The sequence below is a fragment of the Ochotona curzoniae genome, unplaced genomic scaffold, assembly GCF_017591425.1.
Source record: "Ochotona curzoniae isolate NIBS_2020 unplaced genomic scaffold, NIBS_Ocur_1.0 scaffold_4506, whole genome shotgun sequence".
In the NCBI taxonomy this organism is placed as follows: Eukaryota; Metazoa; Chordata; class Mammalia; order Lagomorpha; family Ochotonidae; genus Ochotona; species Ochotona curzoniae.
The window spans coordinates 73,819,969-73,847,702 of NW_024467119.1; the positions used below are offsets into that span (position 1 = coordinate 73,819,969).

The 27,734-nt window shown below is 35.1% G+C and overlaps 1 protein-coding gene across 1 annotated transcript in view; it reads right to left on the bottom strand.

The window, feature by feature from the left end:
- The window catches only part of TTC29 (tetratricopeptide repeat domain 29), a 207,464-nt gene that overhangs the window by 171,334 nt on the left and 8,396 nt on the right, over nt 1-27,734 (bottom strand). Inside the window, exon 3 of the mRNA XM_040967032.1 lies at nt 4,463-4,686. Coding sequence (XP_040822966.1) covers nt 4,463-4,686 — 224 coding nt within the window. The remainder of the gene's footprint in view (nt 1-4,462; nt 4,687-27,734) is intronic.

Consider the following 27,734-nt stretch of genomic DNA (forward strand, 5'->3'; position numbering starts at 1 on the left):
CTAGAATTTACTGATAACAGTTTTTACTACTACAGGAAGTGTTAACCCATGCATTCCTGAAGGGGTCAGAAGTGTGAACAATATTGTCCACTGGTTAACATCAAGAAGTTCAAAAGTAAAAAAGGCTGAAAACAATACTGTTTCCTGAGAAAATGCATAAACATAGATTGAAGTTATGATGTTCATGGAAGAAATAATTTTTACTGTGCCTATATAACTTGAAATATGTAATTTAGGAGGTGAGTGTTTTTGGTTGCTACTTTCAATCCCTGACTGTCAGTCGCAAAAGCTTTGTTTCAATACTGTTAGACACCGTTTCTGTTCACAGGCAATCTCTATTGTAGATCCCCCAATCTAGGTGCTACAGCAGTATTAAATGTCAACAATGTGGTTATACTTATATAAAACCAAACATTTAATTAATGTGCTAAGTCTTATTTTAATCATTGCACACGTTCTTCCTTGAATGGCTAAATTGCAATAAAGGTGTAGTGTTATAATTAACCAATCATTAAAAATGTACTTTTACAGATTAAAAAGAATTGGAAACAAATCATTCCAAGGTTTGAAAGAAATTTCTAACCTTAGGCCAAACTTGTACATATGCTTCTTCATAAAAGTAACATTTATTTCAAAGCAAAACGATTTTTTAAAAAAGCTTATTTGGGGAGGAACCAGGACCATGGCAAGCCATTCTTTGTTTTCAGGACACTCAGCATAGGCAATGTTTAGGTGAAACAGAACGTGACTGAGTTAGTTCCAACACACGTTCTGCAGTCACATGTGACTTCCCCCGAGCCTTAGCATTCCTTCTGGAACTTCCTGCCTGATAATAGTAGACCACTAGACGTCTGTTTTGTAGTATTGCCTGTCCTTAGTGGATCGCTTACTGAATATAGATGAACTATTTTCAGAATTAAGTCATTTATCTTTTCCCATTTTACTAATAAAAGGCATATACACAGTTTGTAAAAAATAGCCTGATGTAAAAATGTTTTCATTTTCTGTTATTGAGCCTATTAAAAAAGCATTTTAAAATATTATTTAAAATAAGAAGTTAGATGAGAGTAATTCAAAAGTCCATGAAAGGGAATTTAAAAATAAATTCAATATAGTGCAAAAATGTTTAAAAGCCATGTATGAATATTTTTAGTATGCCCATTTCCATGAATTTTTTTAAAAAAGAATACATATGCATGGATTTCAATTTTTTTATTACACAATAAACATCTTTTAATCCCATTATCCTCAACTTTTTAAAATATCTTCTCATTTACTATAAAGATGTCATATTTAAAGACTACCTGTCAGCTAACTTATTTTTCTAGAGAAAACTAGAACTTCTTTTAGATTATCAAGAATAAAAGAAAATATTTACGTTTTGGATCTGGATAATTCAAATGTCTGCTCTTTCTATTCTAAGGAGCTAAAGAGCACACCCTTGAAGTGTCACTTGGAATGTCAACAGAAAAATCAATTATATTATTATATAGTTAAATCAGGATCTCTCCTGCTCTCTGAAAGGCAGATACCAGGATGAAATAAATTTAACAAGTGTTCTTGGCTAATTTCTCTGCCTCAGTGCATTGGCCAGCTTTATTAAAGGCTCTGATAGGTCTAGTCATAAGACAACATGCTTCACTTCAATGCAAATTCACCTGGCAATTCAGAAATGAATTTCCCCAGATATTTTTCTGTTTGTTCTGCTTTATATAAAAGCTATAAATATCCAGTGGAACTCTGCTTGAGTCTTGAGTGGAGTTTAGTTTGTGTATCCTAAACAAATGCTATTAGAAAGGAAAATTGCTGTCTAACCCTTGGCAATAATTTAAAAGTCAACTGGAAACAATGTTTGAATCATATATTGATTTGGTTACCCATTATCATTATTGCCATCTCTTCCCCAGTCCCATGGGCTTTAAGGCCCCAATGCTAACATTGCAGATGGCATAGAGATGATTTACAACAGTAGATAATGGGAAATTTTTAAGGACAAAGAACATTTTTAGAAATGGGAAATAATCCAAAAAGAAATTACTAGCTTACTTTACATATGACTTTAAATTTTCTTCAAACAAATGAGCAAATGATGTTTCGTAAAATAATTTGATTAATATTGGGTAGTGGTCCTGGACATCCCAGGAGAGAATACTAACCTGAGATTACTTTTTCTTTTTTAGTGCCATAGCTTTGATGAAATGAACTTCATTGTGACCCTAACAGCGATGGTCTTTCCAATAAGAAGCACCAAAAATGCTCTGAAACACATTATTTCAGAATAATTGTCTCAGACCCCATGACCATATGGGTAGGAAACTTGAGACTGCACTAACAGATCTTAATATTGTACACACAACACACACACACACACACACTTATGTGTGTATGTATTATAATGCTCAGTATTAATTCAAATTAATAAGAATCAATGTACACATCCCATTTTCAGGAACATTTTGGATTAACTCAAGTCATGTGTTTCCCCAGTGAAGTTCATGTGTACAAAGTGGGAAAAGATAACTCATTGCTTTTTTTTAAACATATGAACATTTGTATGTGCTTCATCCAAAATATTTCTGGTAAATTCATCTTTACAATAATTTAAAAATATTATTTTTCAACCACACATTATATGTAGGAAATTACCTCACAGAACAATTATTCTAAATGAGATAATCTTGGCTCATTTAACAAATAAACCTTTGTTGCTATGAATATATAAGCTTCCCCATGAAGAAATGAAACTCTTTCATTGCTCTGGCCACTTGCATAAACTCGGGAACTTCAAGTTTTGGACTTTGTTTTGACATTGGAGAAGTATTTTTATTCATACATGTAGGTAATTTTGTTTTAATAGATGATTATAAATTAAAGAGTTTTCTACCTCAAAAAAGACTATCTGGTATTTTAAATGCTTTACATGTAATTATAAAATGTTTTATGATATGTTAGCTTATAATGCACTTATTACACTTTTTGACAAATTAGAAATGTGTCATATTCATGCTACTTTGTATCAAAAAGAGTGAATATGATGAAATTCAACTTACAAATGAAAAATAGACAAATTTTATATTGACCAATTCAACTTTCAGGATAAATACCATTTTGGAATTGTAAGCTAATACCAGAATGTAAGCTTTTTAGAATAGCAATTTACAAAAGTTAACCTCTTGAGATATGAAATGAAAATTCATCTTAAAGTTCACCAATAGATTTTTTTTTTTAGTTAGTACTGCAATTCAGTATTTCATTTCCCACGTTTCTGCCACATACCCATGTTGACTTGTTCTGCTGACCACATCTTTGGCTAATGTCGCACTCTGTAGTCAGCTTAGGACCCAGGCAGAAACACACAGAGGCTCCTCTACTGCTTTTACAGTGCCTGCCATTTCCCTCTCTGTTTTTCCATTGAGAGGCCTGACAGGAAGTACAGACATTGTCCTACTGGGACTTAAGATTTCCTTTTTTTTTAGTCCTCTGCAATTTTAACCCAGAAAGTTGGAGAAAGTAATACTTCAGAATATCAAACTTATGTGACAAATTCTAGGATTTCCTTTTTTTTCTTTGATCCATAGATGACCAATTAAAATGGCTAATATGCTATTAGGAAACACAATATTAATATAATAATAGTAAAATTAAGAGATTTTCTTCAATGTCCGACATAAATTAACTTCCTGGAAAGGTTTAGAAGAGAAAAACCTTGATGTCTTGGAAAATTAAGAAGTTTATTCACATCGGTAAACTGCAGGTTTTCACAGTTCACTAATGGAAATCAACTGACTCAAACCAGTTGGACTTCAAAAGATAAATTTGAATTAATTATTTGAGAGGTTAAGACACACACACAGAGAACTCAGAACTGTCATCAGCTGGCTCACTCCTCAAATACTCCCAATGGCCAGAGCAGCAGGAACCAGGACCCTGGGACTGGACCTAAGATGCCAGTGTGGGTGGGAGGGAACCATCTCCTTGAGCTATTTGTATTGCTAGCTGCCTTCCCGACTCAGCATTAGCTGGAATGTGGAGTCAGCTGCCAGAACGGGGGATCAAATCCAGCTACTTCAGTGCCAGATTTCTGGACAAAATCCCCACAGCTAATGATCTTGAATCTGGAAATGCAGAGTAATTTTTAAGTGACAGTGCTCTTTGATAATATCCCCTCAGTGACAGTCAATACGCAGAATACGTTTCCTGTTAATATTACGGAAAATCCCAACCCACTAGAGAGCACTGGAGCTGAAATGGGGTGCTGTGCGTCATCTCTCCTACCTTAGAATGACATCACCAGAACATCCCCGTGTCTGCACAGCACCACCCCGCCTAACCCAGCACCGCCTTCCTATCATGTGATCCATTAATACAGTTTCCAAAAATCAGGGAACCACCTGAAAGTTTGCTTCAGCCATGCTCAGTGCCTTGTTCCCACTGTGCCTGCCCCACAATTCCTTCGGCTTACCTTTCCTCTCTGCAGCCTCAGCCCTGGTCAGGTAGTAGTAAAAGCAGTCCAGTTTATCCGGCTGCTCCTCCAAGGGCTTCTGTTGCCAGATAAGGGACCTCACTCTCGCTGTCTCCCTCAGGGCATCCCACTGCTCCATGAGACTGAAGAGCTCAGTGAAGGATTTGTGGTAACCGTTCCGCAGCATATCCACACAGATGTTCTTCCTGTACGAGTTCCTGTGACTGGGAGCACAATGAGAGCACTCAAAGCTTTATTCTATTCCTGCTAATTCACACAGTGTTTTTGTGTTCTAATAACTGTAGGCTGGATCACACAGTGCTTTTCACTTCTGAGAAAGCACTGAAAACTACCAAAAGAACTGCGTCTCAAACATTTATAATGAGACAGCTTCAGTTTAATAAAAAATATTTGGACCTATCTAATAGAAATTTTAATGAAATTAAATTATAAGCATATCGGTTTCATGACTGAGCTCCCTTTAAAAGCACAGATAAGCTAGCAGACTGACACACTAGCATCTCTCACATACACACAAAGAAAAAAAACAAAATGTGTCAAGCAAAAATAAAAAATTTGCCATTTAATCTACAAACATAATCTGCTCTATAGCCAGCATTTTCATTGTGTATTATGCATATTTGCTATTCATTCATGCAGAAAACGTTTATAGAGCTCCATTACCAAATTTATCTTTTAGATTATTTTCAGTTACAACCAACCTAGTGGTGGTTTGCTGAGTTAGAAATTCACTTCTAAGAAATAATAAGTAACATGCAAAGAAAGTGGAAAAAGTGATAAGTGAATATTACACTTTATTCAAATGATACCTTTTGAGTTCCAACACTGCTTTAGACCAAAAAGGCTCAACCCCTTGTATACTTTGCATTATAGCTGGAAGACATGCCCAAGAAATGTAAAAATGAGTGGTATACAGTATGCAGTGATGGGGATTTCTACTTAAGAAATAGCAATATTTTTGGATGACAGCTGTGCATGGCTATTATTCAATTAAAATATCAGATGGTAAAATGAAGACTTTTTTTTAATTATTGGAAAAGTCAGATATACAGAGAGGAGAAACAGATTCACTGATTCGTTGATTCACTCCCCAGGCGGCTGCAATGGCCAGAGCTGAGCCAATCTGAAGCCAGGAGCTTCTTCTGGGTCTCCCATGCAGGTGCAGGGTCCCAAGATTTTGAGCCATCCTCGATTGCTTTCCCAGGCCACAGGTGGAAAGCTGGATGGGAAGCAGGGCTGCTGGGACAGGAACCAGCACCCCAATGGGATCCAGGCGGGTGCAAGGCAAGGACTTTAGCTGCTAGTTTACTGTGCTGGGCCCAAATGCAGAACTTTACACTACTCTGTATTTCTTCAGGAGAATAATACTTGGAACCACTGTAATGATGTGATGCTTTTGGTAATTTTCATGGGGAGTGAAAAAATAAAAGCTGATCAAGAGAACACACATATATTCAACACAACTTTATCTAATCTCCCCAGACATTAGCTTTTCGTCATTTAAAAAATATTTATTAATATTGTGCACCCCACCTTTATCACTATGCTCCTCAAGAACTCAAATGAAATGATACACCTACAACACTAGGGATTGTGAGGCTGCACCACTAATTTTCAAACCTGGTGTTTAAAAAACAAGCCTAAAAAACTGCCCAAACTATATTAGCCACAAATCTGAGGTATATAAGAAAACAAGAATATAAAAGGAAGAGATTGGTGACATACGAACATTAGAAACAAAACAGGCAGGATATTTTCCTTATTGGTATTTTTGAAAATTTGACTATACTATGTCACTATAAAGATCTTTCTGATCATGCCCATTTGGAGTTCTATGCACTTCCTATACTTTGATGCCCAAAGCTTTCTCCAAATTGGAGAAACTTGCTACTAGTATTTCATTGAATTCTTTGTTCTGTTCCTCCCAGAATGCCAAAGACATGTGTTTGGTTGTTTCATGGCACCTCAGAGTTCCTGAACCACTGTCTTGGTTCTTCTGATTTTTCTTTTTATTTTTGTCTGAGATATTTCAAGATTTGTCTTCTAACTCAGATATTCTTTCTTCTGCCTCTTTGAGTCTGTTTTTGAATCTCCCTGCTGTTATTTTTGACATTAAATTCTTCACTTCTGACATTTTAGTTTAATTTTTCTTCAGCATATTTCCCTGTAGAATTTTTCATCCATGTCATGTACAAATCTCCTTATCTAATGTAATTGCTTCTTTATGTTTTTCAGTAATCTTAGAATCATATCAAATTCTTTTAAAAGTATTTCTTCAGTCTCATTGTGTTCACAGTCTAGTATTAATGTAAAATTATCATGTTACTTTTGGGTATCATATTGTCTTTCTTGTTCATCTTCCTTGTGCTTCTATGTTTATTTTTACATATCTGGGGAATCACTCATTGGTATCTCTTCTGTACACTTTGTTCTTTGAAATGTACCTCTGGGCCCTGGTGGAATGCCTGTGGCTTAAAGGCAGTATTGATGTCCGCAGTGTACTGGTTAGGACCAGAGAGCCAGACAGGAAAATACAATCCCAAGGAAACAGATCAAGAGCTAAGAACAAATGCTGTCATCTAGCCCCTGCTTTCACCGAGATTTCTTAAAGACCTTAAATTAACTTGTTATTTTCTTAGGACATAAGGTTTGCTTTTTTTGTTTTGTTTGTTTGCTTGTCTTTGTTTTGTTTGTTTGCTTTTGAGGAGCAGACACAGGGGTTCCTCCGTTGTTTCACTCCCTAAATAACAAGCAATCCACAGCATGGTAAGATACAACCACTTGACCATCACCTGCTTCAAGTCTCTGTTCTGCTCTCAATTCTAGCTCCCTGCTCATGTGCATCCTGAAGAAGCAGCAGGTGAAGGCTCAAGTGGTTGGTCCCTGGACATGGAGTGGTTGGCTGCACTGGACATGGAGGCAACAGGAGAGAGGTAGACTCTAAAATGGAATTAAGTAATCACACATTTCATATTGGTCTTTTTGCCACTTAAAAGCACCATACAATGGAGATTCGGCTAACTATTGAGTTTATATTAAAACTTTTCTAGAAACTTGCAAGACCCTAAATAAAGCTGAGTAAAGGTAAGCAAAATTAACTAACTTGCCATAACTCCACAGAAGTGAAATGCACAGTGGCAGTGGGAAACATGCCTACTTATAAACAGCCACAGAATTAATGTGTCACTTTAAATTCTGTTTTCAATGTTTTATATTAACTTCCACTTATTAGGGACCCCACAACATGTCAGGCATCACACAACTGTGCAGATATCAATCCTAAAAAACACAGCAATTCTAAAATTCCATTTCCACATTCAGTTTAAACAAAACAGACTTTTCAGTGAGATTGCAAATCGCCCAGGATCATACAAGCTCCCAACTGGCAGAGTTGGAATTCGTTTCCAGCTTTCTTTGTCTGTAAATTCCACAATCTCGCCATTTCCCCACATCAAACATGACTGCTTTTTCATCTTTCCTTCTTCTGCACAATGTTCTGTTTATTTGCATCAACTGTTTAAGCATTTGACATTGTATTTCTTCCTCAAAAAATTGTTTTGTTTTGGAAGTTAAGGTTATTTTGAAATAAAATGCCAGGGTGACTCTTCAGTTTGAATGCTGTTCTCTTCATACATGTGAATCCACTGGACTGAGAAAACAAATCAGTATCATTCTCTCACTCCCCCAGAGAATCTCCCTCCTTAAACGGAAGGAGCAGACAGCCCAGGAGCATCCATAAAAACTAAGTTAAATACATTTACTCACAATTGCAGGTGTAAAACCTAACAAAAAGAAAATAAATAGCAACAACAACAAACATTTAAAAGGATAAAATCATGTACTTTTATAATTATTAAAAAAGATGAACAGATATAACTAACTTATTTTATTGTTTGCAACGCCACTAGTTATCTAAGTGACTCCTTCAAAGGGATTTAAAGGTGTTATTAATCGAATTTTGGGGAAAAAGGATTAGCCCATTGAAACAAGATTGCTATGTTTAGTACATTTTCCACATTTAAATTAGAAATGATAACACCAAAGTGAAACCTCACATTTAGTAAAATAATTCAAAAGCATTTAAAAGAAATCATTTAAAAGGAGATCACAACATTTTATTTAATCTGACAATGATAAACTCAAAACTCAGGATAATACCTTTATTCCATTAGGTTGATATTTATAATTCACTAGTGGATTATCTGTGTCAGTTGTAACAGTCTTACATTCATATCAGAAGGATAAATGTTATTGGAATTACCTATGGGATAATTACATTGACTTAAATTAATACTTAAATAGCTTCAGTTAATATAACTTCCGTGGAATGGAGTGAATCACCATTTTTAACCATACCTTTCAGTGCAGATAGATATTACAGAAAGTTAACATGGGAAAAAAAAAGTGGCCATTTCCTGCCATAAACATGTTAGTTGATAAAGTTGTAGGTATTGAGTCTGTCTTATAATTTTTATGAAAAAAATAATTTTCCTCAAGGCTAAAACAATGATATAGTAAGTTCCTAGCCCACAAATATGTAGATTTTTTGAAAGAAGTTAAAAATCTTAAAAAAAAAAAAAACCCAACCTGGATTTATAGCGATTTCATTTTAGAAACTTTCAGAACTACAGTTCAAACTGAAAGCAGTGTTCTTAAGTTGACACATTTAGATTTTGAACATTTATCAGAGTAGAGATGAACACTGCTTAAGAATATTATTGCCACCATAATAATAACAAGCTCTGGAAATTCATAAGTTCATGGAGAGTTAAGGTTTTAAGAATCTTCAATTTAGTTTCTGTGTTAATTAAAATATAAGAAGAAAAAATCCAATATGATGCTTCATTTTCAAATTTAAAGGATTTCCAATGAGTTGACTGGTCTCTGGGGGCATCTACTGGAAGTATAGCAAACTGCAGTCAGATCATGCTAATTTGATAATTTTCATTATCCACCTAAGCACAGATATTTTAATTGATATGCAAATAAGCCGATGCACGAAGAATATAAATATAAAGTTACGCAAGTTCTTCTTTCTAATTTTTTGGTAACAGTAGAATATACTACTCTCTCTGAGCTCAGTTAACCAGTGCTCAACCATTAACAACGAAAACAGGGCAGGTGGCACAGCACAGATGAAGCTTCCAAATCATTTTTCACTTTTGAAATAAATTAAACATTTTATAAATAAACATGCATATATTCAAGGATGCATTTATATTCATGCAAATAAAATGTCTATTAAAAGCTTAAAATGTGATGATTTCAGCAAAACATATTCACTCAGAGCCTTAGTATATCCACTAAAAGTAAGTAAGCTGATAAAGCCTGCTTATTTAGGTAGGACCTACCTTAACTATTACATGTTAATATCTCAAAAATACTGAATTCATTATATTTAGATCAAAAGCATCTTTTAGTCTAATTAGCTATTAAAATAGAATTAGTATTTAAAATGAAAATTGCTATTAATTTTCCTAAATCTCTCAGAACTTCCTTAAATAATTTACATTGAATGAACATAGTCACTGCAGCACATAGACAAATTTAACAAACTTACATTTCAACCAAAAAAATCTCTTCGCAGTATTGCAATTATAGCTAATCATATAATAAGCATTTTGATGTCATAGCCTTTATAAAAATATATTTTCTTTGTGAAATGTAACTAATTCTGAAAGGGTTAAGTATTGCGCAGTAGTTAAGAGTAGAAATTTTATATTTTGATATAATTTTAAATAAAATCCTCCATATTAATTGCAATATGTAACATTTTAACTTCCTTAAAGCACTAACGTATTTATTGATTCACATTTTTTCTAAATTTCATTAAAATTACTACCCAAATAAATGACTTCATCTTTAACTGAATAATCAACAAAAGAATATTAAGCAAAATAAGAATAATGTGGTAATATTTTTGGTTCACTTTAAATTTGGTTATATTCAGGCTAATTTGATAATTAAAAAAATAAATAAATAGAACCTAACCCTAGGGAGATTAGGGGATAGATTTTCTATGTGCTTTTCTAAGCAGTTTTATGTTCAATAATATGAATCTTTAGAGGAAATTATTACATACATGCTTTGCTTTATATTTTTGGATATTATACATTTTCATAACAATAAAAACTGAAACTTACATTCAGACTTCACATTTTAAACACATAGAAACACACTGAAAACTACCATTTAGAAAAGATTTAATTCAAATTCAATATTTAATTTAAAAATCTAATAACAGCAAAGAAATAGGGCTCCACCTGTAATATTTCATAAATAGTATACTTACCAGTATAGCTTCTACAGCAAATAAAATACATAAAAATCTGATCAGCAAAGATGAACATATTAAGACTTCATATCAGCATGGGTGATTTTATTTATAATATATAGAATATCTGTCTACTGCAGGAAAGATATTTCCATCATTCACATATATTAGAGGAGATTTTATGCATATATTATGTGAAAAATTACACAGGTGAATCACACTGAATTAAATATTTAAAGTAAAGTGACTGTAACCCATTGGAAGTGAACAAACTATTCATCCGTCATTGTAAAGCATTACCAAATATTTGTCCAGGTGTAGCTGTGGTGCAGCAATTTAGCATCACTCATTCTTAAAAAAAAAAAAACCCAAAGATTCTTAAAATTGTTCCTTAGAAATCTGGCATCATCAGCACTACTTACACATTTGTTTTTATAACTGTCTATTTCCCTCAAACTCTCTAGACAATTTTTATTTTCAATTTTTATTTTCCGAAGAAAGGTTTTCAACCAAAGATTTGATGTGGAAATACAGGGAATAATTATTTTTAAAGACACATTTTCAGAGAAACTAATTTTCAACTAGAATGACAACACAGGAATTCAGGCACCTTTGGCTAATTGAGGTGAACAGCTAGAATCTCACTCTTTTTTCCAAATTACACTGTAACTTTAAACTATAGGACAGACAGAAGCTGTAAAGCTGAGAAATAAAGCTAAAAGTGATTTCAGTTTTTACACTGAGCTGGAATGATTTTTTAAAAGTCTGAATAAGTAACATAATCCTTCACAGTGCTTTCTCATATTATGACCAGATGAACCTAAGCAAAAACGGAGGACTGCAGAGGGTGGTATCTATGACTACAACTAACTGGGTATAAACACATGTGAACAGAACACACTAGCTTATCAAATGAATGTTTCTGTCTAATCAGCATGTACAACTGTTACTAGTCATATATGTACAATTGTTACTAATCATTACTAATGCACTGCTATTAATAGAAGATTTTAAGCAAAATAAGTCACTCTTTTTGAAATACAATTCTATGCTGCTTTCTATTTTTTTCCTTCCTAAAAATACTACCAAGAAAATTTTTCACCAAATGCTGTCATCTAACTTTTTCTTTCAGTTCTCTACACATCTTTGCAAATAAAAGATCTATTTTCCATATAAATTAAGTTTTAAAAATCAAACTTTAAATAAAGATGGAAAACTGGAGATATAAAGACCAAACTTAGTAAAAACAACAAGGTGTGGTAAAAACTTCAGCTTCCTGTATTCTTTTTCTCCTAAAGTATGTCACACTTTTTATCTTTGCAAGAGTTTGATGAGTTTTGCAAGTAAAATTCTGTTTCCTCTCCACTTGCTAATAGTCATGAGAATCTGTAGTTTGCACCTTCCCATTAAAAATGTATTGTATTTTTTGAAATTATTCACCCCGCCTTTTATCCAGATCATGTCTTTGAAAGGAGGAAGTAGATAATAAATGGAATAATTCATGATTTCCCATTAAATATGAAACTTTCTTTTGCAGAGTTTAGAAAATGAAGTTCTACATAATGTACAAAAGTTGATTAGAACTTTTTTTAACCTTTTCAAGAAAAAGCTTACATATTAAGCAACTGCATGAGGAAATTTCTTCAGGAAAAGTAAACCAATCAAATCTTTACATCTTACAGTTCTGTCTTATTTATTCTAACGTTGCTCCCTCCAAACACGTATTCCCTGATAAAACTTTAAAAAGTATTTAAATGATGAGAAAAAATAGAGTGCATTGAGCTATCAACATAAAAAAATGTTTAAGAGAAATAAAACATGTTTAAAAAACACAGAGTGAAATTAGATAAACTAAAACTGAATACAAACATGTTCACGTCTTTATTAGCAATGCAATACCTTTGCACCTCCCTCACCTCTTGGGTGAGAAACCTGCAGTTGTATAAAGAGTTAAGTTCTGACTACTGAAGGGCACCAGCTGAGCTCATTCCTGAAAGTTTTTGTTTCTCACAAGAATAGTTCATTTCACTAAACATTTCCTTTTCCCTGTTAAAAAGCACACAATATGTTTTTTCCTATTATTCATTTAGTTGCCAAAAAGATAACTGCTAAACCATAAACTACAGGAACACATCTTTCAGTACGTACTCTAACTACCATTACAAAAAGGCTACTTACTGACATAGGAAGAGTGAGGCCATAATTCCTGGGGACTCTACATACACTGACCCAACTCCTGGGACATCACCAAGAACGACAAAAATGGAAACGCAAACTGATTGTTTTGATGCTTTGGGCAGATAACTGCATATAAATATCTTGTTTTCTTGAATGCCATACTAATCTTATTGCATCTATTTCAAACATTTAGAAAACAGATACATGCGCACTGGGAAGAACATTATAAAAGGAAATGTTTGTGGGAAGATAAAAGATTCCTGAGTTGAAACCTTTCTAAGAACATGAAATAGTTGGCGTGTAACATGTCATCTCTTCTTTATTCCCATATAATACTGTGAGTGCCAACAAAAGAAATGCTTATAGAATGATCAGTTTCACAGAAAGTAAAATTTAGAAAGAAAAAAGTAAAAGGTCACAGGGCTATCAGAAATTCCTATAAATTTAACTTATTGAGAATACAGCAGGTGACAAATAACCTAAAACAGCCAAAAATATATAAAATTACCAGAACAAGGAGAAATTGATTTTAATAAACTTTTTCAGAAGATTATAGAAAAAAGATTATAGGAATGCTTTTAAAAACTGATCATGTCATGTTATACTGAAAATTAATAAACTGATGGCATACGGTACATGAACAGAGCACAAGTTTATCCCACAATTGTGCATCCTCCTACAAACCAAAATAAGTAGCAACAAAAAAGTAACTATTTTATTCAGTATCTAAACATGAAACTACTATGAAACTTTTCACATACTTGGGATTGAAAGGAAGAAAGAATCTGAATAAAAAATAACCCTTGAAGAAGCCAATTGAAAGGTAAAAAAGAGTCTGAATAAAAAAATAACCCCTGAAGAAGATTCAAAATGAATCTTACAGATGTCAGTGCAGTTAATAAAAATCAGTAGCAATTCACACAAGTGAAGGAGGCTTTCCACTCAGGAGGCAGGGGGAAAAAGCCTAACAAAATATACACAACTGAAATAAACCCAAATAAATAACAGGAAAGGAAATGTTAAGGGTAAATTTATGAATTAAAAAAAGACAAAATTTTGACACATGAAACAAAAGTACTGGTTTTGGGAAAATACAAAGAAATCTTTGTGCTACTAACAGAAAGAAATATCACCAAAAATAGTACTGCAAGTGAGACAAAAAAATACACTTTCTCATTATAATCACATATAAATATACAACAGGTGCTATTCTCAATGCTGTGCATATAGTTCTCTTAAACCTTTCAACATTTTTATAAGTTACTGTTATGATCCCCACTTCACACAAAAGCATGGTACAGAGACAATCACATGCATGGTACAATGACAATCACATACTGTGAGTAATGGAGATGAGATACCAACTTGGAGAGTCTAACTCTAGAGCTCACATTACTAGCCATCATTATTTATACTTCGACAGGACATGGAGAATATTTCAAAACACATGAGAGATTTAAACATCACCAGAAAATATCACGGAAGATTTTATCACAGAATTCCAGAATTTGCTACTTGAGCTAGCTCCAATTTAGTATCCATTAATCAAAATTTCCACATTTTTTTAAATCTATTTACTTTTATCGAAAAGGCAGATTTACAGAGAAAAGCAGCTGAGCCTATCTAAAGCCTCTCTGGGACTCCTACACAGGTGCAGGGTCCCAAGGCTTTGGGACATCCTCTACTGCCCTTTCAGGCCACAGGCAGGAAGATGGATGGAAGTGGAACAGCCAGAATATAAACCAGTGCTCTTATGGGGTCCTGGTGCTTACAAGGCAAGGATTTAGCCACTAGGTCATGGTACCAGGCCCATCCATTACACTCTGACCTTCTATGAGACCATCATAGACTCATTTTGCCTTTTGTGTTAGGTTCATTTCTCTTAATGTTCTGTTCCATCCAAATGTGAAGATTTTGGCTGCCTTATGCCTAAATAGTATTCCATGGTGTATAGGGACTAGATTTTGTTAATCTGTTAATCAATAGATGATCACTTAAGCTTTATTCTATTTCTTGATTATTGCAGTAGAGCTGCATAAACAGGGCAGTGCATGTGTGTCTTCCACATGTGATTCCATTTCCCATGGATATGTGCACAGCAGTGTGGCTGTTGGGTCATAGTTCTGTTCTCAGTGCTTTGGGGAACCTCTATACTGCTTCCCACAAAGAACACACTAATTTATATGATTATCAACTAAATTATAGAAGTATTCTGTTTTCTTCATGCTCTAATTCTTGTCATCTTTTGTATATTTTATATTAGCAATCTAACTGGAGTAAAGTAGCATCTCATACTTTTTTTTTTTATAACTTACTTATGTAAGGTGAACAATACAGATTTAGAAAAAAATGAAATGCAGTTCTTTGTGGCCAAATGGGCCCAATTGGAAACCATTATGCTAAGGGAAATAAGCCAATCCCAAAAGGTTAGATACCACATGTTTGCCTTAATTTAAGATAAAATGATGTCAATATGAAAAATAGTACCTGTAAATTATCTCAACCTCAAATAGCCTGCATCACACTCAATAAGATATTGTGATGTAACCAATGAATGAACAGTCAATGTGAGTCAGACTGCTTATGATCTACATCAAAGAACTGTAAAACCTAATATACTTTTAATACCCTATGTTATTGTGTAATGGGTCGGGAGAGCAGAGAAATCTTCGATCTCCCTAGAATGAGTGTGGAAGACATTAAGTATAACCTATCAAGAATATATCATGTAACTTATAGATAACAACTCGAATCAGCATTAGACAGTAGCAAAGCTATTAAAACATACAGGGGGAATCAAGAGTGATCCTGACAGTCTCTTAACAGGAGGTCATGTGCACAGAGTGGGGGGCGACCACAGAATGGAACAGGAGGACAGGAGGAGGTTTGTATCCCAACCTTGCAGACTCCCGGATCCTCACCAAGGACTATCAGTATGGGCACCAAGGGCTATATCCCAACTGCCAAGGAGACCACGGGGAATTGGAGTGCCCTTGTAGGCCAAGAACTCTGAGGTCATCCACTCCCTTTCAGATCTCCCACATGGGATGGAAGATGCCCAGATCCTTCCTCACAGGATCTAATGTCATCAGAACAATAGCTGAGAGCCCTGAGCGGACCTCAGAAACAGAACAGTAAACTTCCCACCCTCTCTTGCAATGACGATCAGGGTTGCTCCGGAGCGCTCCTCCCCCCCAGTTATTAGATTAGACAGACAGAGACAATTAGAATCAGACAGGAAACAGTCAGCTCAGACTCACATATATCTTACTAGTTAGGACACAAAGATTAGTTACTCCTCACTAAGCTATTGAAGATTTCTCTGCACACCCCAAAGATAAAGCTGTTCATGAAAAATCCTGGGGCAATCTGACTCAGGATCAGTGGAAAAGTCTTTTTTATCCTCCCCTCACTTTTTAAATTATGATTTTCCATGAAACAGTTTTGCAGGTATAGAGATTACACCCTCCACGTCCCCTTTCCTCCCATTCTCCTTGCCAAGTTTTTCCTCATATTATTACAATAGTATAGTCCTTCAGCAACAGTCACAAGTCCAACATTCTATTTTTTGACCACATGATCTCATTATAAGTATAGACAATGGTACAAAATCTAGAATTGTATTGTCAAATTTATTTAACAGTTTTACTACAAGTATTCCTTTTATTTGAGAGCAGAAATGCATACTGCAATGTTTTCTTCACTTCCTGGTATGCTAGTCTCCATTATACAGTTAATCTAATACCTGGTTACCTATATATCCATTTGTTTAGTATTTTGCATGAATGCTGCCTTATATCAAAGAGAACATATTGTATTTATCCTTTTGGGATTGCTTATTTCACCAAGCATAATAGTCTCAGGCTGGTACCTTTTTATGATAGAATTTCATTCTTTTAATGATGAGTAATAATTCATAGAGTAGATATACTACAGTTTCTTTATTCATTTCTCTTTGAGGCAGACATATGGGTTGTTTCTACATCTTCACAGGATAATAAGTCACTTTCTCATATGCAGATTTCATTTCCTTTGGATATATTCCCAGAAATGGGATAGCTGAATCATAAGGTAGATCAATTTTCAGTTCTCTTAGCCCTCTCCATACTGATTCCCATAATGGGCTGCACTAGTCTATATTCCACCAACAGTAGGATAGGGCATTTTTCTCCCCAAATCCACACCAGTAGGTATTATTGTTAGATTTCCAAATGCAGGCCAAACTCACTGGAGTTTGGTGGAGCCTCGATGTGGTTTCATTTGCATGTCCCTAATAGCTAAGGAGCCTGAATGTTTTTTCCTATATCAGTCATCTGAACTTGTTGTTTTGAAAAATGCCTGCTCACTTCCTTCACTCACTTCTTCACAGGATTGTTCATTTTGCTGTTGTTGAGGCTTTGAATCTCTTTGTAAATCTTGGATATTAGCACCCTATCTATTGTGCATTGCGCACATTTTCTCCCATTCTATTTTATTGTCTCTTTACTTTTTTAGCCATTTCCTTTGCTGTACAGAGACTTCTTAGTTTGATATAGCCCCATTTGTTTATTTTTGCTTTGACTGCCTGTACTTTCATTGACTTTTCCAGAAATCTGTCTGCACCTATACCTTGTAGAGTGCCTCCAATGTTTTGCTCTAAATATCTGAAGGTTTCTGGGTGCAACTGGAATCCTTAACTAATTTAAAGCTGATTTTTGTTTAAAGGTTTATTTATTCTTATTGGAAAGCCAGATTTACAATGAGGAGACACAGAAAGATCTTCCTCCCACTGATTCACTCCCAAAATGGCCACAACTGCCACAGCTGAGCCTATTGGAAGCCTGGAGCCACGAGCTTGCTCAGGGTCTCCCATACAAGTGCAGGGTTCCAAGGCATTGGGCCATCCTAGTGTTTTCCCTGGACACAAGCAGGGAGCTGGATGGTATGTAGAGCAGCCAGCATCCATGTCAGCACCCTTATGTGATCTGGGTGTTTACAAGGCAAGAATATAGCCACTAAGCCACCATACTAGGCCCTAGAGCTATTTTTTACATAAGGTGAAAATTGGGGGTCTTGTGACCTATTTCTGCAAGCAGATATCCAATTGTCACAACAATATTTGTTACAGAGACCAAATTTTTTCCTGAGGCTATTCTTGGTTTTATTTTCACAGGTAATTTTAGTTGGTTGTATATTAGTATAGTTCACTTCTGGGTTTCTATGCTGTTTAATTGATCTTCTCTGTTTCTGAACCAGTACTAGACTGTTTCAATTACCATCGCCTTGTGGTATGTCTTGAAATCTGGAATTGTGATTCCTGAAGGTTAGCTTTTATTCTTCAATGTAGCTTTGGCTATTTGTGGTCTTCTTGTGTTTCCAGATTATTTTTAATCATCGTTTCCAGCTTTGAGAAGATTGTTGTTGGGATTTTGACTGGAATTGCATTGAATCTGTATATGACATCTGTAATATGGTCATTTTGATAATGTTGAATCCACCATTTCAGAAATGTGGTAAATTTCTCCATTTTATAATGTCTTATTTCATTTTAAAAACATTTATTTTTTATCATAGAGGTCTTCCATACCTTTGGATAGGTTTATTTCAAGGTGTCTAAAAGTCCTATGCTATTTTGAAAGGGACTGTTCTTACATGTTCTTTCTCAGCCATGGAATCATTTATGTATTCTAAGACCATCAATTTATGCTCACTGATTTTATATCCTGCTACCTACCATACTATGAGGTCCAATAGTCTTTTTATTGAATGTTTGATTTCTCTTATGTATAGAATCATGTCATCTCCAAACAGGGATGATTTGACTTTCCTGTTTACAATTGATCTTTAATTTCTTGCTCTTGCCTAATAGCTCTAGGGAGGAATTTCATGACTATGCTGAATAACAGTGGTGATTGGACATCCTTGTCTGGTTCCAGATTTAGTGGAAAAGCTTCTAGGTTCTCTGTCATGCATATTCGCTGTGATTTTTTAACATGGGTTGAGGTCATCTTCTGAGATGATCATATGGCTTTTACTGTATCACACTTATTGATTTGCATATGTTAAAACATCCTTGCACAGCAGGGACAAACCCTACCTGTTCCAGGTGAATGAGCTGTTATATTGTTGGATTCCTTTTGTTTGGTACTTTGTTGAAGATTTTTGCATCTATTTTCCTCAGGGATATAAGTCAAGAAACTAGGAAGGCACCAGGTAAATAAGCTAATCATACACCTGAAGGAGCTAGAAAAACTACAGGAAAATAATCCTGAGATTAAGAGAACAAAAAGGAAAGTATAAAAATAAGGGATGAAATAAACCAAATAGAGACCAAAAGAACAATACTTAAGATCAACAAATTCAAGAGCTGGTTCTTTAAAATAAACAAATACAACTACATCAAGTTGAGAACCTCTGTACAGCAAAAGAGATCAACAGAAGCAACCAAGAGAACAGGAGAGAATCTTCGCACACTACACAACTGATGGGAATTAACATTCAGGATTTACAAAGAGCTTCAAAAAAATTAAGGACAGCAAAACAAATCTTCTGAAGAAATGGGTAAAGGAAATGAACAACCATTTTTCAAAAGAACAAATCCAAATGGCTAATAGACATATGAAAAAATGTTCAGGCTGCTTAGATCTTAGATATTAAGAAAATGCAAATAAAACTCACATTGTGGTCCTGCCTGGCTCCAATGAGATTGGCCTACATTCAGAGCTCCTCTAACAACACCCACTGACATGGATGCAGGGACAAAGATACCTTCCTTCACTGGTGGTTGCACTGTAGGCTATTAAAACCACTTCCGAAATTAGTGTGGAAAGTGCTAAGACAACTGAAAATTGACCTGCTGTTTTGACCCAGATATAACCACTTTCTGAAATTCACATTTCTGAAAATCTTGAGACCTCTAATTTTTCTTCCTACCCTCTTTGTTCAACATACATGTTTCTCTAGCTAGTTTAAAGCTAGTTTAATTATACCATTACATTGCTTCAGACTGGCTTAACTCAAATGACTTCAGGACAAGTTTAATGATGACTGTAGAACAACAGGGTGAATACAGAGGGAAGTTCTGGATCCAGGGTAATCCTGGTAACTCAAGAGTCTGGAAATGTGATCTCTTACGTATGCTTTACATATTTTCCCCTACATTGTTCACTGCTTCTCACCTGTGAACTGTGATCTCATTGTTTGTGCTTCTAATAGTTAACTACCTTGATCAAATTACTCAACTTCTCTATGACTTGGTGGTGATATCCCAGTGTTGTTGTGGAGATCACTTAAAGCAGGAACCAGCAAAAGAGCAGAAACTTAACATGTCTACCTGTTACTGTCTTTCTTGAGACAAACTCAGGCAACAGATGTAATACATAGAGTCAGCTGTCTATAAAAGCAATTTGCTTGTTTGAGGTGCTCAGTTCTATTATATTGCTATCTATCTATCTATCTATCTATCTATATTTTTTTATAAAATCTAACATGATAGACTTTTTTGGGAAGAGTGTTGAGAAAAATCATTCTTCTCTCAAAAAGACTCCTGTGTGTCCCTTAAGTAATCTGAATTTCAAAATCCATCTCATCTCCTTTTTTTCCAGTCTGCCAAAAAGTGCCAATAACTTATTTTGTTTTCTAATTATAATCTGATAGCTTTGAAATACAATAGATTAAGATTATTCAATTAAAAATGTTACTGAATGTAAGGAAAAGAATCTTAAAGGTGACAAAAAAATCCCTGCTTTCAAGACTCCCAGTCTAGACCAGAGTTTGTTTTTATGACCACTGAGAGTAAGACAACTATGCTTATTTTGCAATTTGGCATGTTAATTTATGCATTAATAAATATGTCTATTGCACATAATATTTTCCTCATATATATGACTGTACATGTTATGGGTAATATGTTTTTTACATACTATTATATATATATATATAATGCTATATATAAGTATAAATACACAAACTAAAATTTTAAAAACACTGATAGGTAAAATGTTCCAGTCTCTTTATAAATATCAACATCATTAATCTTCCCAACAGTTTCTACTATTATTATCCTTTTTTTTTTTCAGGGAAGGAAAATGAAATAGGGACAGTAAAAGTAATGTGTGTGAAGTCAACTAATTACTCTATTGGAAGACTGAAATGCTGGGATATGAATCAAGGACTCTGAGCTTGAAATATGTTCTGGTGTGGTCTAGCAACTGAAGCTGCCACCTGCAATGCTGACATCCCATATGAGTGTAGGTTCATGTCCCATTTACCACACTTCTAAAACAGCTCACTGATAATGCGCTTGGGAAAGTAGTGGAGGAAGAACCAATTTCCTGGGTCACTATCGCTGACATGGGAAATCTGGATGGAATTCCAAACTCCTGGTTTCAACCTGGTCCAGCTCTGGCTAGTGCGTCTGGAAGATGTACTGGTATATCTTTCCCCCAATTCTCCATTTCTCTTCTCTGTAACTGTACCTTTCAGATATTTAACAAAGCTTTTAAAAACTTTTGTGCTGTATTCCATTACTTCTAACAGCCTCCTAAAATTTAGCCACATTCTAATTTTTCATTTTTAAAAATGCTGCTCATGATGCTTGCACTGATGAGTTAGAGTCACTACCCACAGATGAGTTACATCTATAATTTTTAAAGCAGTAATAAAGGGTAAAATAAAATGCATGCATGTGATTGTCAATGGCTATTAAGAGAGATCAAACAGGAGCTGAGTTCTACCATGTGGCACAGGATGGATCAAAAGAAAATTTCACAGTGCAAGAAAGTTCAGTAGAGGATGGAAGATAGGTCAATGTTTACCAACAAAAAAGCATGAAGGAAAGAGGAGATATTCCAAGAGGTCATCTTTGATGTCTCCTTTTCCAGCTGCCCACAGTTATTCTACTGGTTATGATTGCCCTATTGCCTAAATATATCTTATATGACCACTTGTCAGTTTCACTAAATCTGCCCTGGTCAAATCACAGCCATCTCTCACTTGGGTGGTTGCCTCACTTCATATACAAAGAGTAGAGAAACCATCAGTGACTCCATTAAAATAAAGTCACAACATGTTGTTTTCCAGCCAAAAATGATACAAAGGCTTGTCAAAATACATAAAAAGCCCAATGCCAAAATCACACTGAATGGGGAAAGACTGGTAGCTTTCCTGCTAAGGTCTTAAACTAGACAAAGATGTTCATTTTATCTGTTGCTATCGGTATGGGAAGTCCTTTTAGGGCTATTAAGCAAAAAAAAATAATCATAATAATAATAATTCAAAACAGAAAAAAGATTTAAAATCATCCTTCTTTGCAGATCACGTGATTGTATAAAAATAATGAGAAGACTCAATGAAGAAGCTATTTGAAATAAGATAGTTTAGTAAGCTATCAGAATACAAAAGCAGTGAACATAAAGTGACAATTTTAGAATATATAAATAACTTCAAATATATAAATAATTGGCTGAGAAAGAACTTGTAAGAACAGCCCTATTTAAAATAGCACAGAACTTAAAATACCTTGCAATAAACTTAACAAAAGACATGAAAGACATCTATAGTGAAAATTACAAAGAAAGAAGAAAAAAAGAGTAAAATATTACAAGATGGAAAAATTTACAATGTCCCCGAATGGTAGAATCAACATCATTAAAATGTCCATATGGCTGTAAGTCATACATAAATTCAATGAGATTCCAATCAAAATTCTAACAATAATCTTCCCAGAAATACAAAAGATGATAGAAAAACTCATCTGGAAACACAAGAAAACCACAAATAGCCAAAACTATTTTTAAGAATAAAAATCAAACTGAAGAAATCACAATTCCAGATTTTGAAACAAACGACAGGACAGTGGTAATCAAAACAGTCTGGCACTGGTTCAGAAACAGAAGATCAACAAAACTGAACAGAAACCCCAGAGGTGAACCTACACAGCTGAACAACCAACTAAAATAATCTTTGAATAGAGAACCAAGAATAACCTAGGGAAAACTCTTGGTCTCTTTAACAAATGTTGTGACAATTGGAATATCTGCTTGCAGAAGTAGGTAACAAGACCCCCAATTTTCATTTTACACAGAAATCAGCTCTAAATGGATCAAGGACCTAAATCTGTACCTAAAACCCAACAAATTATTAGAGGAAAATATCAGAAACATTCTCTACCATATAGGTGTAGGCAAAGATTTGCTAGAAAACTTACCAAAAGTACAGGTAGTCAAAGCCAACATAAACGAATGGGACTGCATCAAACTAAGAGGCCTCTGTACAGCAAAGGAAACAGTTAATAAAGTGAAGAGGCAATAAACAGAATGGGCAAAAATCTTTGCACAATACACAATAGATAGGATACTAATATCCAGGATTTATAAAGAGCTTCAAAACCTCAACAATAGCAAAATGAACAACCCTGTTAAGAAAGGAGCAAAGAAAATAAACAGACATTTTCTAAAAGAACAAATTCAAACACCTTATAGACACGAAAAATGCCCAGGCTCCCTAGTTATTAGGAAATGTGATTCTGCCTAACTCCAGTGAGATTGCGCTATAAACAACACCTGATGGTGGTGAGTGTAGGAGAAATGATATCTGCCTGTGAGAAAGTGACCTGCAAATGCTAATTTATAGCAGCACAATCTACGATAATTAAGTCATGAAAATAAACCAGATGTCTCTCTAAAGAGAATGGATAAAGCAACTGTGGTATATCTACTGTATGAAATACTGCTCATCATTAAAAAGAATAAAATTTTATCATCTGCAACAAAATGATCCCAGCCTGAGACTATTATGCTTAGTAAAATTAGCAATCCCAAAAGCACAACTATCATATGTTCTCTCAGATACAAAGCAACATTCATGCAAAATACAAAATAAATAAGCACATATATTCCCATAGATGAACTAAATAATAGACACTAGAATACCAGGAAGTTAGGATCTATGCAATATGCATCTCTGTTGCTGAATAAAAGTAAGGCTTCCAATGAAACTACTAAATATACCTTAATAATTCAATGTCAGATTTTCCAGCGTTGCCTACACCTCCAAAGACATGGTAAACTTAAATAGCAGAATGCTAACTTGTGACTGTTACTAAAGAAATGTATTGCAGTGATAATACAGGAGAAATTGTGGGACAAGAAAATGGTAGGGAGAAAGTGGAGGGAGGAGGAAAATACTTAAACCTACAAAACTGATAATGGAAATAACATCACTTTCAAAAGCTTAAAACGGATTTGAGCTCTCCAGAATTATGAACAAATCGCTTCTGATTCCTCAGGAGCCATGTGAATGGAATAAAGAAAACTACAAAAAACAAAGAACAAACTCAAAGAGATTCTTTCTTGTTGATTAACTAGGAGTTTGGGAAAATATTATCAGGACTGAGTTCATTTACAATTCATTGATTTTTGACCGATTAAAGGATTGACACATTAATATTGATACATTTATAAACAACCACAATATTTAAGTATTAAATCCTAGAATGATACAAAACCAAATCAAGACACATTATCAAAATGTTTCTAAAATACATGGAGCTGGCACAGTAGCCTAGCAGCTAAAGTCCTTGCTTTGAATACACAGGGATCCCATATGAGTACCAGTTCTACTCCTGGTGGCCCTGCTTCCCATTCAGCTCCCTGTTTGTGACCTGGGAAAGCAGCTGAGGAAGGTCCAAAGCCTTGAGACCCTGCACCCAAGCTCCTGGCTTCAGATCAGCGCAGCTCCATTGAGGCCACTTGGGAAGTGAATCAGTGGACACAAGATCTTCCCCTCTGTCTCCTCTTTTCTGTTTAACTGACTCTTAAATAAATAAATAAATAAATAAACTTCTTAAAAATGTTTCTAAAATATATTACTGATTTCCTTGTTACAAAAACAGGTGAACAAAATAATACATTTCTACTTAAATTATTTGTGACACAATATAAACTCACTGAAAAATGGTGCCCGTAGGCTCCAGTCATTACTTGTTCTTTCAGTATGTCCCTGGTCAATTTCAAAAGTCTTTGATATATTTTCTTTTATTATCTTACTTGTACACATTTATGGGGCTAATATAATTCAATACATGTGCTCAATGAATGATGATCAAATCAAGTTAGCACTTGCATTCTACTGAAATACATATTTTTTTTTAAATTTTACTTTTAACTTTGTGGTATAATTCCATAGGCCCTGGGAGTTCTCCCTTCACCTCCACCCAAATTCCCACCCTGAAACTGATTTCCCCCACTTTATTCCAATAGTATAGTCCCTCATGAGAAGTCGTAAGTCCATCATTCTGTTACATGTGTCCTGACATTTCTGGTACAGACAATGGCAGACAGTCCAGCAACCTATTGTCAAGATATATCCAAAAGTTTCATTGGGAGTCCATCTTTGATTTGGAAGTAGAGATGCATACTGCACTGTGTCTTCATATCTGGATATGAGAGTCTCTGTTATACAGTTACTACATGTCGCCACCACCCAGAAGAGGTGACACTAAAAGGATGAGGCAAGCTCTTGAGAGTCCAGGAAAAGCCGGAACCATAACCGGACCCCTCACTGCCCAAACTGGCTGCATTTAAATCCTTATCTCTGCTGGTCTGTTCCCATTCGTCTAAGCTTTTTTCTCCACTTCTCCAGCCCTCTTTCCACCATCCTTCTTCCCATTCTTTTTCCCGTATTTTCTGCTGCATTTCTCCGTTCTTGTCCCCATCTCTCCATACTGCTCTTACTGCTCCTGTACCGCTTCTGTATCCCTCTGCCCACTTTTGTTCATTCTTGTATGTCTTAGCTTTTCCACCCAAAGATCTTAACCCTTCTTCCCCTCTCTGCTGCCCCATTCTTCCTGTTCCGTCCATCATTGTTTCCCCAGTCTTTCTCCTCGCTGCCCCAATCTTTCTCCTCATTGCCTCCCAGTCTTTCTCTTCATCGTCGTTGTCATCTGTCCATCCTAGCTTTTACCGGCTACTTTTATATCATTCTCCACCAATCACTTCTCCCTGTGGGTCCACTTGGCACTATCTGATAGGCCAGTAGCAATGACATAATCACAGTGGGGACATTAGCCTATCCTTGTGACTTCCTGTTTACCTGCTGGCGAGACCAACTCTGCCTCCTGGCCCTAGGCCAGCCAGCATCTTGCGATGGCCCCTCTCAATCCCGGAGTGGCTTTAACACCCCGCTCCCCACAACTATACATTCCTTTAAATGAATAGCCATGAAATAAAATCAACGGGAATAAAGTTAAAACAAAAAAATCTACAGCACCATGGAGTTAAGTGACATGCCACTGAATAACCAACGATGAGGAAATGAAAAATAAAACACAAAAGCTTCTTGGAGAAAATGATGCTACTGTGTGATCTATAATTTAGTGAAGAATTTAATAAGACAAAAAAAACTATTTTGAAGAAATGAAAATAAAAGCAATATCAAAGTCCATGGGTTGCAGCACAAACAGTATAATTTGCATGAAATGTGCCTTATATTAGAAAAAACATGTGCTATTTATCCTGTAGGGATTTACTTATTTCACTGAGCATAATGGTCTCTAGTTGAGATTAATTGCCTACAAATGGTAGAATTCCATTCTTTTTATTGGCTGAGTAGCATTCCAAAGAGCAGCTGTGCCATATTTTCTTAAACTACTCCTTTTTGGACAGATTAGGTGCTGACATAGTGGTATTGCAGGCTAATCTGTTGCCTGCAAATTCAGGCATCCTATACGGACACCTGTGGTGCCCTGGCTGTTTCACTCCAACTCCCTGCTCATGGCCTAGGAAAGCAGCAGAGGGTGCCCAAGTTCTTGGGCCCCTTTACTCAACACAGAAGATCTGGAAGAGGTTCCTGGTTCCCAGTTTCACATCAGCTCTGTTCTGGCCATGGCAGCCAGTTAGGCAATGAACCAGCACATGGAAAATCTAAATTTCTCATTCTTCTGTCTGCATCCTTTGCTTTTTCAAAAATCTGTCTTTTAAATAAAAAGAAATAAGTCTTAATAAAACCTTTTGATTAACAATAATAATACTCATTGATAAAGTACACTGTGCTAGTTTAACACTGCATCCTAATCAAATCAGAAAAATGTTTCATTCTCATTGCCATTCTTAGCAACCTTTGGGCTTCACCCTTACAATTGTTCCTACAGTACCTGAAGGGTTTCATGAGTAGTCACCTCATGATGATGTAGAACGCCTTTTCACTGTGTCTTTAAACATTTATCACCAACCTAGCCTCTCTCCCTACTCCAAGTTCAGACCAAATTTTTAACATTTATATAAGAGACCACCTGCTCATTGTTTCACTAAATCGGACTGAACTCATTTAACATATCTTTCAGCTCCATTCACTTTTTTGCATATTGTACAATTTCATTCTTTTGTAAAGTTAAATATTATTCATTGTGAATAAATGCCACCTTTTATCAATTCATTTTTGATATATATTTGGATTGATTCCATGCCTTACAAGTCATGAATTATGCAAGAATTCAGGTGTGTCTTTTATATACCTAATTCATTGCATTGCATTGCATTTGTTCCTAAAAGTGAGATAACTGGATCATATGGTAGAAAAATTTTTAGCTATCTGAGGAACCTCCAAAATGTGCTCCATAATGGTTATATTAAATTTCATTATTAATAAATACTACTAGCATAGCATAAGAGTTCCCTTTTATCCACATCCTCACCAGTATATTTAAATTTTTGTCTATTTATAATCATCATTTTAAATAGAGGAGATGGCATCTCACTGTTTTGTGCTTTATAATCCCCTGATAACTAATTATTATTACCATCTTTTTCATGTATTCCTTGG